The 13430-nt window shown below is 38.2% G+C and overlaps 2 protein-coding genes across 7 annotated transcripts in view; one reads left to right on the forward strand and one right to left on the reverse strand.

The window, feature by feature from the left end:
- Nucleotides 1-4964, forward strand: part of LOC114031914 (rho GTPase-activating protein 28-like) — a 192690-nt gene extending 187726 nt beyond the window's left edge. For all 6 annotated transcript variants that reach the window (XM_027847117.1, XM_027847116.1, XM_027847120.1 and 3 more), the window contains exon 16: nucleotides 1305-4964. In XM_027847117.1, coding sequence (XP_027702918.1) covers nucleotides 1305-1396 — 92 coding nt within the window. In that variant the 3' untranslated portion in view covers nucleotides 1397-4964. The remainder of the gene's footprint in view (nucleotides 1-1304) is intronic.
- Nucleotides 4965-9466: 4502 nt separating this feature from the next.
- LOC114031685 (laminin subunit alpha-1-like) overlaps nucleotides 9467-13430 on the reverse strand; it is a 195071-nt gene continuing 191107 nt past the window's right edge. Inside the window, exon 63 of the mRNA XM_027846837.1 lies at nucleotides 9467-9827. Coding sequence (XP_027702638.1) covers nucleotides 9667-9827 — 161 coding nt within the window. The 3' untranslated portion in view covers nucleotides 9467-9666. The remainder of the gene's footprint in view (nucleotides 9828-13430) is intronic.

The raw sequence follows: 13430 nt of genomic DNA on the forward strand, positions 1-13430 counted from the left end.
TTAACTGATTCATGTCTTCCTGCCAGCCTATCCTTTCTCCTGGCTGCAGGGGAGCAACCATTTAAGAAGAATAAGCTAGTTTTTAAGCATGGATGGAGAGTACAGTACACTCTCCATTTGTCCTTAACGAAAGAGTTACTTGATGAGGTTGAGTGAAAACCAGCGACCTGAAGGTAGCCACCCCAAGAGGCATTCTTTCTCATTAAATAAATAGAAGGGAAGTTCATGTTGGCTCAAATGGACATCCTGACTCTTCATGATGTCAACACTTTCTGGAAACATAAAAATTATTTCCGTTCAGCTACAGGGTGAATTGCTTTCCCAGCACCATTTTCAATGAATAATTTTTGTGTAGCATTTAAATGATAGATCTGCTTGAGGAACTTTCTTTTGTGTGTTCTTTCTGGTAATTTTCATAACAAAGTGAGGAAAATAGGAAATCCTAACAAATTCAGAAATATGACATGGCAGATATAATTCAAGCAAAATCAACAACACTGTCAGAAAGCTACTTTCTAACTATATATCTAGCATAAATTTAAGTGCTAAATGTTATTAATCAACAATGCACATAAATCCTAAAAATAAAAAAATGTATTTTAAGTTCCTGGAGATCAGAGACTTTCATTTTTTTATCTTTCATCTCCAGCACTTTAACATAGTCATAGGAGGTACTTTTAATAAATACTTATTGATTGATTGATTGAATACTTATTGAAGGATTTATTACCATTACTACTAATAATAGTTTATAATAGCTAACATCCATTTTACTGTTATGATTATTATGATTATAATTATTATTCAGCTCGCTGTGGGCATTTCTCAGAAAATCAAAGAAATCAAAGAACATACCTTGAAATTTTCTTAATGGCAATCTTTTGTGGTCTTAGACTACTGTCTTCAAGGTGTATTCTCAGATAAGAAATGAAATTGTATGTTTTTAAAAAAAAATTCTTGCCTTGTGTAATAAGGCTTTGAGAGCTGAGTGGCCAATTGGGATTTGTAGTTTAGAGGGATAAACACTCTTGCTCTTCTCAAGGCTGAATGGGAAGGCCTACCTGATGTGGTCGAGCTAGAAAATAATTCTATTGTAGATAGTATATTTGTACAATCCTCAGTCCAACTAAAAATGTCCTTAGTGATCAGAAAAGATGACTTTTGCAAAGAAGCCCTAAGAATTGATCCACTCGCCTCCAAATGAATGAGACAGTTAAAGAGCCCTGCTGGACTCAGCTGGCCATTTTCTTAACCAGTACCATGTGAGCAAAGTGAACATGCTTCTCCCTTTCTTTTTGTCATAGGGCAGCACTGTTTAGATCCCGACGCCTACATGTTGGATGTGTATCATGCGAATCCTCATGCAGAGTGGGTGATAAAACCAAAGACAAGTTGAAACTTCAGGAAATACCCTACTTCTGAGGGAAAGGACTCCACTTGTATTTTCTAGGCCAAGAAAGTCCAGAATATGATGGAAAACCAAGTGGCTGCTTTTGACTCTCTCTGTCCTTCCCAGCCCTCTTAATCTTGAGATGCTTCTTCAAGCCAGAGGGTATTGATGTGTTCATTGGTTACCAACCTGCAAACCCTGAGATAACCCCCTGTTGTAACCATGGAAGCAGAAGTTTTCTTATGCCGGTTACTTGACCTACAAAGGAAGGATGATGGTACTTTCAAAGAGAGGCCAATCTGGACAATGGAAAGTTTCATCCTCTCCAGGATTTTGACTTAATAATTAAAGAAAACTGTGTCCTCTATTTGGACGCCTGTCTTACTCAGTCTTACAGCCTACCAAATGTAGCAAACACTACCGAATACAAGACATGATGGAGGGTGCAGAGGAACTGGCAGGGCAATTTTGCTAGTATTCCAAAGCAAGATTCTCCTTCACCTTTATATATACCTATATAATGACAACACAGGGCTGCTTTTCAGAAAAAGAATGATAGAAATGCCCAGGGTAGTTGTGCTGCATAAATGCAGTTCTTCTATCCAAACAAAACTTATTCTGAAAGTAAAATATCCAATATTTATGCTTCTGACTCACTCCTCATTATTTGGTTATTTTGAGGAGAAAGAACTACTGTTTAAAGCAACCTGTACTGTTTATCTGTGTTGTACTGTATTGTCATTCTCATCATTCTGATACCAGTGTGTACTTCTGTGTGTCTGAACAAATTGAATTTTTTTTTAAGCTTTTCATCTTACATTATGGACATAGTCTCTGAGCAAAGCGCTGTCAGACTAAGGATGTGCCTGTCCTTTCATTTCTCTTTTCCTTGTAAACAGCAGTGGATTCTGTTCCCTAATCATTATCATATTATTTGATGAATGTCTTTCCATGTGCCAGTCACTGAGTTTCTCTCTTCTCCCAAACATTTCTTTATCTATATTTTATGACCATGCTTAATTCTATAGCCACAGTTTTGAAGAGACAGTACTGCTTTTATCTAGGCCTGGAGAATACTGCTGCCTCTGGTTCTTACATGGTATTGAGGCCATTTTTCACCTTTGATCATCATTCCCAGGCGTAGGTAAGCACAACTGTTAAACAATTGGACTGTACAAATCTGTGTATGTTAGGTAAGTTGAATATCATATATTTTCCAGATCTGGAATCTGTCAGATCAGTGATTCACCAATCGTCCTCATTCAGGAAAGAGAGCCAATGCAGTGTGTTAAGGAATCCTATAGTATTGGTTCCTCTTTAGATAATAAAGATAGAGCCCTTTGTAGGATCAGTTAAGGATGGCTACAGTTCCAAAGTCGTGACAAGATATCTTGGGATGCATTCTGCTTTTATATTGTCCCATTTGTCCCTTCTCCCACAAACAAAGTATATGTCGTCTTTCAACCTTTGGCTTAGGATCGACAGATAATGGATTCGGAGGGTTATTTTGGAGCTATATGGACTAGATCCTCGACCTAAATGTCTCTTTCGTTTGCAGCAAAGCATTGCCTAGAACTCTGGTTAAAGTTTTACATTTTTTTACGTAGTTTCTCTTATTAAGTCTCAGGTTCTAATGCATTCATAATATCTGCCAGCATTTGTAATAAAACTTTAAAATACACCTGTGTCTTCCAAAAAAAGAATATCTTGCTTTCTCTATGTAAATAGCTGTATTTCCTGACAGAAAAAAAAAGTTAACTTTTTTTTATTTTCACAAAAAGGGATGATATTTTGAAGTAAAACGTCCCCAAATCAAATTCCAGAAATGTTAGACACCAGAACAAGAAAGCATCCTAAGGTTGTCATACATTTCTCTATTCTAATTTGTCATTAATATACTGTTAGATATAGAGGATGTGGAGGAAAAAAATGATGTTTCTGTACTCATCTACGTTTGTGAAATTTTGCAACCCAAAGGCCTGTCTGAATCAATTCTTTCATTCACTTCACTTTGTTCAAGGAGAATATCTATTTGTTACCAAAGATTTCTAGCATCTGAGGGAGAAGGGGAAAGCCTTCCTTCTAAATAGTCTCATTAGCATTATTGCATTTGACTTGAATGTTTACTTATAAGGCTTTTAACCTAATGTCAAGAGAGGATTTTTGTAGTGCATATGAGAGGTAGCAAGACAGTGGGGAGAGAGATACAATCTAATATGAACCATTAGACCTGGGTTCAAATACCACCTGCCTCTCAGACTGATTATGTGACCTTGCGTAAGTCATGAGTGCTAGTCATAAGTGATCTTAGTGCTAGTCTTAGCTACTGAAACTAAATTTCAGAGAAGATACTGACTTGCAATTAGTAGTTTCAACAGCTAGGAATTCTTTATGTCAATGAAATCGCAGATCCAGGGCCCCTCTCCCTATCTTTATATTTATTAATTAGTCTTCTGAAAGAGGTAATTTACTCGTTGGATTCTTGGTGACTAAATCCAGCCTTAGAAACAGAAGTAGACCTTTTCACAGCTCAATTCTGGAACAGCAGGTAGATTGAAGATGCTTACTTTTGATTCTAAAGAGCTTGTCACCTATATTTTGGGAGCGCTGTCTTGTCAACATTTTACATTTGCCATACTTTGACAACCAAACTGCAAAGCTGAAAGTTTACCTGCTAACAGAAGATGATGTTAGCTAAGGGGGAAACATGATGTTTCTGTAATTCTGCCTGAATTTGCAATCTCCATTCCCCAGCCATCCCTAACACCCCCATTGTCTAGGCTCTTGGGGGACTACTAGATAGCCATGCAGTGAAATGTTAGAGGAAGGGAAAGGATTTTAAAAGAACTTGACCCAGAGACTCCATAGCTGCCTTAAGTGTTTTTCCTTTCTCATTCTGCAAAAAAATAAAAATAAAAAAATGAAGGCTTATTTTGCACGCCAGCACACTTTGTTTGGCGTAATGGTTCTAGGAATCAATGACCTTTGAAGCATACTGGAACCACTCATTGTCATTACAATGTACATACAAAATAAACTACCTCACTTGCCTTACTCAGACAAAAAGCATAGTGGATTATAATAGCTTTTGTTACGAAGTGTCCCTGAGTCTTATTATTTAATGTCAACCTTGTTTTGCTTTTGATATTCCTAGTTTAATGATGCACAAGAAATGAGCAAATGCTCCTAATACCAAAATAAAATATTCTGTGAATGTCGTACTCTGAAAGAGTCGGTGCCGAAAACATATTCTCTCTGTCATTAATCATTTGTTTCTAGCCATGTTTAGACAACTGGGAGTGAATCCCAGGAGTTCAAATGAGGGATTAAAGGGAGAAAAAAGTTTATCTTTTCTTCCAGGCATTTTTCAACTATTTTCCACAATGTCTTACTGGATTGGAAAATAACATCATGCCACTCAATAAAGCCAATCGTTTGTGTATTTCTGACCCACACAAAAGGGAAATATGGATTGTTTGTTACAGTAACTTCCATTGTAGTTATAATAGCATGTTTGTAAAGTAGAATGTGTACATTGTATTTTAATCATGAAAATAAAAAACAAAACCCCAAATCTTTGTCACTGAGATTTCTTTCTTAGATGAATTTTTCTTACAATTAGAGGGTAGCAAAATACAGCACAGTGATGGTTACATTTTGTTAGTCCATAATATGTTCCTATATAAAATTGTTTTTAAAATCCTGATTTGTTATATACTTGAATAATACTTGAATAACTGGCTCGTTATATACTTTCTTATATACTAAAATAAACTAAAAAGAGCAAAAGGAAGGCAGCATTGTGTAGTGGAAAGAGCTAGATTTGGGAACTGAGCTACAGAGTTCCCTGTTACTCTGGGAAATCACTTAATTTCTGTGAGCCTCGGTTTTCTCATATGTAAAATGAAAATAATAGTCTTAGGGGGCCCTAAGAGGGACAAATTGGATTATACACAAAAATTTATTTACATGTGACACTCATTACAAGAACTTAAAAGATTAAAACCATTGGGTCTTCCATTGTTTAAATAAACTCTCCTCTACCACACCCTGATTTGTGTGCATAAATAAATACAGCCTGGCAAACATGTTTGCCATCTTAAGAAAGCATGTTGGCTTTGAAGTCAGAGAATTTGGGTTCAAATCTTGCCTTTGTCACTGTGGTTTGGGGCAAGTTATTCAACTTCTTGGGACCCATTTTCTTCATTTGTAAAAAGAGTTGGACTCCAGATGGCCTCTACAGCTGTCTTCCAGCCTCAAATCTGTGATTTTATGATCTCCTATCCATCTCTCACTTTCTTCAACCATTAAGTGACCTGGAAGGTCCTTCTTAAAAAACATGTTCTCCTTTAAAATTCACTCCTCCATTGAGCTTACCTAGAGCAAGACTACTTATCCTCATTTCTCCCAGGTCTCTTTTATGCTTGTGTTACACAGTTAAACAGTTGTTTGTTTAGATAGTTCTATCATTCATTGAATCTCTGATCTCATCTAAGTAGTATTCCCTCCCCTGAAGATCTACTCAACACACCACACATCTGGTAATATTCCACCACCCATATCCGGCAACGAGGTGACACAGTAGTAGAGTGCTAGGCCTGCAGTTCAGGACAACCTGAATTCAAATATGGCCTCAGACACTTATTAGCTATGTAAATCACTTAACCTGTCTGCCTTGATTTCTTCAACTGTAAAATGGGGCACCTACCTCTAAGGGTTGTCTTGAGAATCAAATTAGAAATTTGTAAAATGGTTACCATTTTGGCTGGTTCTAGTAGGTGCTTAATACTTGTTCTCTTCTCCTTTCTCCCCTCCCCCTTACTACTCACATTACATAGCTGGTCTACAACCTTTTCTAATTATGTATTTCCTGTACAATATTTTTTTAAGGCATATCTTGTATGCAAGTCATTGGTAATGTGCTAAACCTATGCATGCCTACCAGATATATCTTTTAATTGCCATTTGGGTCACTGGCAATGATTCTTTGGACTTGTGTTAGCTCATGATTTGTCACCAGACAGCATCACGAGAAAGTATCAGCTTTAAAAAAAAAAAAAAAAAGATGACTTTTTATTTAAGATCAGCTTTGGATTATTAAACAAGGAGCAATTTCCCAAATCCCAATATAGAATGCTCTCCTACTCAAGTCAACCTATCTTCATCCAAAGTGTCTATCGAAAAGATATGCCTCGATGGAGCAACTCAGTGGATTTGCCGTTCAACTTCGTGTCAGTCTGGACACTCTTGATCCACTTAATTATTTCTGTGTGGATTGTTAGGTTGAACTCTTGGCCAATCCTGACCTTTCTCGATCTGCTCCTTTTCATGTGGAAATGCCTTCACCTTTTGGAAATTAGTCATTTCAAGACCCACTGGGACCTCTCCTTGATTTCATTACTGATTTAACCCTCCCATTCCCACCCCCAGAAGCCCTGACTGTTTGCCATGTCACTATGCATTGAGGATGTCTTTTGTTGTTCCGTTGTGTCTGACCCTTCATGACCCCATTTAAGGTTTTTTTGGCAAAGATACTGGAGTGGTTTATCAATTCCTTTACCACTTCCTTCTCCAGCTCATTTTACACATGAGGTACTAAGAGGGTTAAGTGACTTGCCCAAGGTCACACAGCTAGTGTCTGAGGCCAGATCTGAAGTCACAAAAATGAGTCTTCTTGATTCTGCCTAGCACACTATCCACTCTGCCATCTTGCAGCCCGTGAGATTGCTGCCAGGATTAAAACTATAGAGGCTATTAAGTGGTGTGTGGAAAGAGTGCTGGACCTGGAGTCAGGAAGACATGAGTTCAAATCCAACCTTGGATACTTTATTACCTGTATGACCCTGGGCAAAATGTTTAACCTCTGTCAGCCTCAGTTTCTTCAACTGAAAAATGGGGATAATAATAGCACCTGCTTCCCAGTGTTGTTGTGAGACTCAAATGAGATATTTGTAAAGTGTTTAGCATAGTGCCTGGCACATAGTAGGTGCTTAATAAATGCATACTTCCTTCCTTCCTACAGGGAAATTAGAACACAAATGACATTGTTTCTAGGCAATGTGAATGGAGATCCAAGATGAGCTATAATTCAAATAGTGTTGTCCACAAGGTGTGGTTATAGAATCATGTTTCATTAGCAGCTTTTTAGTCAGGTGGCATAGAAATACTAGAGAAATCTCTCAAACTTTATTGTCAAAGGGCATATGAAGACTCAGGACCCAACTCATTCTCTATCTCTATGTACTTGCAGAAAAAAAAAAAAACCCAACATATTTATGCAACTAGAGATGCAATCAGCAAACATTAGTGGGAGGAGGAAGGGAATTCCAAGACAAAATTTTCAAAATAATGAAATGGTTTAGATCTATGAATTGAAAGTAGAAGGAATAAAAGAAACAATGGAAGAAATGTATACCAAAGTCAGAATCCTTTTATATATTTATGTGTGTCTTGTGTTTATAGCAATTCACTAATATAAACCCAAGATGAACTTTTCTGTTCGAGTAAACTGAAGCAAGAAGTATTACCTTCAGCCCTCCAAGGCATAAGCAGTCTGTTCCTCCCCTGTGTTTAAAATGGCAAACTGGAAACTTGCCAAGCTATCAACAAGCTACAGAGAAAGAAATTGATTTTGACTTTTAGGGATGTGTTTTAAAGGAGACCGTTTGAGCAGCTCCATTCCCCGAATCTGCTTGACTAATAACAGAGTAATAAGTAAGACTCCATTCTCTTCTACAAGAAAAAAAATGGCCCCCTCAGCCCAGGACTAGTTCATCATCTGTGCTTTCTGTCACAGTTAGAATATCTTTTTTGCCCAATATAGCAGACCCAGGGCCAGAATTTCCAGACCTCAATCTCCCTACACTGCATGTTTCCATAGAAACATGAATAGAAAGGCCGCCAACAGTGCAGAGTGAGAATTCACTTGTGTATTTCTGTTGGGGGTCCATCAGCTGAGAAACTGCAAATGTCGGTTTCCTGATTCAGTTGCTGAGGTTAGTCACCTTTTGGTTGCTCCAGGTGCCATGCCTCAAATGCAGGGTGCATCTCTAACCATAACTCACCCTTACCACGACACTCTGACATGCAAGTTGAATAGAGTCTCAGTTAGAAATTTCACCTCTGTCAACCAAGACACTGACAAAGTAGGACAGTGTCGGTACCCCCAAACATTTCAGAAAACATGAAAGGGGGAACCAGAAAAGCCTTGTAGTACAATGACTTCTTTTACCATGTAATGGGATTAATAGTGTCCAAAGGAAATTGAAATTTAATCTAAAACCCTTCCCTTTTGAAAAGTGATTTATTACAAAGAGGGTTAGTACTTTCCTTCAACTAGGTAGTTGGAAAAAAATTATTTTTCCCAGACTTGCAGGATGTAAGTGGCTTTCAGCTAAGCTACAGCAGCACAGCTAGAGTTAACAGGTAACTACATGAGAAGGAACCAAATGAGGCTTTGGAAACTAAAATTTAAAACTGCTTAGTTGGTTTAAAGGAATGTATTTATGTGGCTTTTTTTTTTGTTTTCCAGCTTTTCAAATTGTACTTGCTTTCTATAAGAAAATGAGCTGATTAAGGAAAACAGCCCCATTTTGCGGGGGGTGGGGGGGGCGGAGTTGACAATTAAGGAACTTCTAATTTGTTGCTATTGCCGACTTTGTTGTCATGCAGTATATTCTGATTTTGCTGGCCAAAGAGAAAATTAGGTCAGGACTTAGAAGAATGATGCTGAACAAAAAGATACATAAAGAAAGATTTCAGCTCCTTTGTTCCCCTTGTATGTAGCTTTGCTTACAGGGGGGAAATTTATTCAAGATTATGTTGCAACCATCTTCTGCCCTCTGCTGGAATTTCGATGATGCTGGTCATTTTTCCTTGACAGTTGAAACTTGGGATTTATGAAAAATGAAAGCATTCGCATTTCACTTTGCCTTTATTATACACTGTGGAGTATTATTTATTGTTTTTGAAACCCAATATACAAGAAAATGGAATACTGTCAAGTAATCAGTAGGAAAAAAAAACAAACACCTTACTGTAAACAGTGATTAAGCAAAATTTGTTTAGAGACCCAATTAATTCTATAAACATTTGAGACAACTTAGTAGAGGTATTTGTTGTACAAGTGGTTTTAGTTTTAAACACAAATAAGAAACTTCTCCCTAGAAACATCTGACCTGAGTTGGAAAGTACAAGTGAACCAAGAGTTCACAGTTACATTTCCCTTCAATTGAAATATAATAAGATGCTCCCTGACCAGCTACTTCTCTTGGAATTTAGAGCTCAGTCCCGGGGCAGGAATGCGGGAAGACTCCACGGAGGTCAAAGGCTTTGCTGAAGTCAATGGATTCCACTTGCTGACCCTTAATCAGCGTGAGCTTTCTCATACAGCCCCGGAAGGAGGTGCGGCTGCTCAAACAGTTTTGCTTTGTGTCAGCTGTTTAGAAAAGGAGATAAAAGCTTGTCAAATTTTACTGAAATGACTAATGCAGAAAAGTGAAAATGACACAAAATAAAAATGATCCCAAGACAAGTGATTTGCACATCCAGATCTTGACACCTTTCCCCCCTCACCCCCCGCCATGTCCGTTGCCTCCTTTAGCAACAACATAAGGCTTTTGGAGTTCTGCAGATGAATGTTATGAAAGCTAAGAATGGCTGAATGCCATTGTCTAAATCATATCTCTCCTTACCTTTAGATATGTCCAATGAGATCATTTATGTAAAGCGCTTTGTAAATTTTAAGCTGTTACTAATAAATGTTAGTTATCATTATTGTTAGTAATCTATACAGAAATGTATTCTTATTTAAAGAGCATGGCTTAGGGGACAAAGAGCTTCTCTTAGAACTCAAACTGTAATCTGATGGAGTCAAATTTGGCCAAGTTAAAAGAGCCCCTAACATGCAACACATAAGGAATATAATAATATTTTTGGTCTAACAACTAACTCATTTTATTCAATGGAAGATTTATTTCCTTTGTGAAAGATATTGTGTTAGCGACAGAGGATAAAAAGACCAAAAAAAAAAAAAATTTCTCCCTGATCTTAAAAGGACTTATTTCTACTGGGGAGAATCATAGGATTGAGGCAGACCTTCAAAGTCATCCAGTCAACTCCCTTATTTAATACATGAGGCACCTAAAGACCAGAGACTTATCCAAGGTCCTACAGGTAGTAGTAACAGGGCCAGAATTCCAACTCAGGTCCTATGACTCTACTTACACAGACAAGTAAATGCTATCAGAGTCAAAATAATGGCGTCGTGTGTCAAAGTGATAGCAGAAGAGAGGATTCATGGAGGAACTGAGCTTTTAGGAAGCATTCTATAAGAGAAAGGTATATTCTAGACCTTGGGGGACCATCTGTGTAATGTTATGTCAAGGTAACAGCCAACAGGCCAATTTGACCAAGCCAGAGACTATATGAAGGGAATAATATGAAATAACTGAACCCAAAGGAAATGATGAAATCACGAGGGAGGACAAGTAGATAGAATGAAAGAACAAGGTCCAGGACAGAGTCCAGTAGTGAGTAATGACACTGATTTACGTCTATCAGATAGCCTTCTTTTGAGAGGCATGACACAAAATGTACAGGTCGCCCAATCTCAGCACTCAACGAGTTAAATTCCAAGAAGAAAAGACATCTAGAATGCCACACGTAAACATTCAACATAAACACACACCCAAAGCTTTTTAATCATAGCTGCTGATTTAGTGCTTTAGCAATTTCTTTTTATCTTTCATGTTATGATTTGAATTTGGTAGAATGCAAGTTATTTCACTTCCCCCAAAAGCCCAATTTATACCTAGAATTATGTTTATTCACCCAAGAGAACCAGCTTGCTACTGTGCAAATGACACATGAGGTTTCAAAACACCCATCAACACAGCAGTTTATAGCATCAATTTTAACAGTTGCTTGGAACATTTTTAATGCAGTGCAAATCAGCATGGGCAAAAATAAGCTACCTTGCTGTCGAGTTTCGAAATAGGTTTGGTAAAGGTGGTGGACTTATGAATTACTCATATACATTTCCTATTCATTCTCAGAGTAGATCTGTGGAAACTAGCAGTGCTTATGTTTCCCCAAAAAAGTCCTGTCTATGCTTAGGAACACAATTCCCAAAGGCCAACGCCCATTACTAAGGTATGCTTAGGAACATAATTACTAAGTTATCCCTGCCAAGAGTGTGTGCACTGATAAACGTTTAACGACCAGCTCTGGATAAAATGTAGTCACAACATACTTTTAAGTATAATGTACATCATTAACATTTTCTGTATCACTTTCTTAAATCCATATAATCTAGATTTGTAGCATTTGCCAATTTCCAAGTTGTAAATGCTCACACTAGAAGTTTAACAATCAGGTCTTGAAAGCCTATACAAGCTGGCTCCAGTACATCCCACTTCCTCCTTAAAGGAAAAGATTTCCCAGACAGGCACAGGGTTCTTCCTCCTGGGGAAATGTCCCCTTAGGAAGTTGTAGACTGAGTGTTAGCAGTTATTCAATCTCAAGGAATTCTCCAGGAGAGCTCATTCGATGGGAAGATGTGAATGATGAGTGGGTACCTGATGTAGTAGTCATTGCTTTAGAACCAAAGGTTCCAGCCTCCCTTCCCTCCACTATCCTATCATGTCTCTCCCCAACTTAAAGAAACCATTGCGACTAACAATGGAGGCAGAAGCATGCCTGTAGTGCAGGCCTACAGAACATATAGCCTGTGGGCCATTTGTGGCCTGCCAAGGGATTTCAGGTGGCCGGTGAAAAATGTAGAGGATGTAAAACAGGCCTGCACGACATACCGCCTGCAGGTCACATGTTGTGCAGGCCTGCTCTAGTGTGTATGTTGTAGTGCTCTATAGTCTTTTATTGTTAGACTAACACGCACTCAGGACCAGGGCCATCTCCCTTGGGGAATCGCCATTCTTGGGGGATGGAAGATGGGATGGGAGATAAGGGAGGAGAGAATATGGCCACCAAAGCTACACCTTTCCAAAGAATGTGGTCCAGTGGGAACCATGCCCTGAGCAAAGCAGGCAGGCTCTGCTAGGGAACATGAGCCCTACACATTTATCCACTTCCTCACTCTGGAAGTGGGGCGATCAGGTTGGAGGAGTATTTGTTTTGGTCCCCCAACTCTTACCAACCCAACTCCCAAAGTCCAACTTTGGTCACTTAAGAAAATTATAATCACTGACTGATGCAATAAGGTCCCATAGAAGTCCCATTCCTCATTTTACAGATGGAAAAATTGAGCCCCAAATTCAATTCAATTCAACAGACATCAGGCACCTACTATGTGGAAGGTGCTGGGCATAAAAAGCCAATATTCAAATGGTTTTTGCCTTCAAGCAGCCTTTTTTTTTTTTAAACAATGTTCTACCTTGGTAACCGCACCCCCCCCCACCACAATTCATTTTTTCCTCAATTACATGTAAAAACAATTTTTAACATTTGTTTTGAAATTTTGAGTTCCAAATTATTTTACCTTCTTTTCTCTCCTCCCCCCACTGCCAACACTGAGAAGACAAGCAATTTGATATAGGTTACACGTGAAGCAGCTTATTTTCTACTGGTAGCTAGGTGGTACAGTGGCTAGCATGCTGGACCCATCCTCAGGAAGACCCAAGTTCAAATCCCACCTCACATGTTCACTAGCTGTGTGTTTGCCTCAGTTTCTTCATCTGTAAAACTGGGATAATAATAATACTTACATCCCAGGGTAATTGTGAGGGTCAAATGAGATCATAATCATGAAGTGCTTAGCACAGCACCTGACATTTAATAAATTTTAGCTATTGTTATTATTATTATTATTATCTGTAAAATTGGGATAGTAACACCTTCCTCCCAGAGTTGTGAGGATCAAATGAGATATTTGTAAAGCACTTTACAAACTTAAAAGGGCTACATAAATGCTAGTTATTATTGTCATCATCATTATTATTGAGGAGATAGAATGCATCCACATATAAGCAAACCCATGCTAATTTGAGGAAGAAGGTAGAGAGAAAAGGAAAGGCAGAGAGAC

This window comes from Vombatus ursinus, unplaced genomic scaffold (genome assembly GCF_900497805.2).
Source record: "Vombatus ursinus unplaced genomic scaffold, bare-nosed wombat genome assembly UNPS02015255.1, whole genome shotgun sequence".
NCBI lineage: Eukaryota > Metazoa > Chordata > Mammalia > Diprotodontia > Vombatidae > Vombatus > Vombatus ursinus.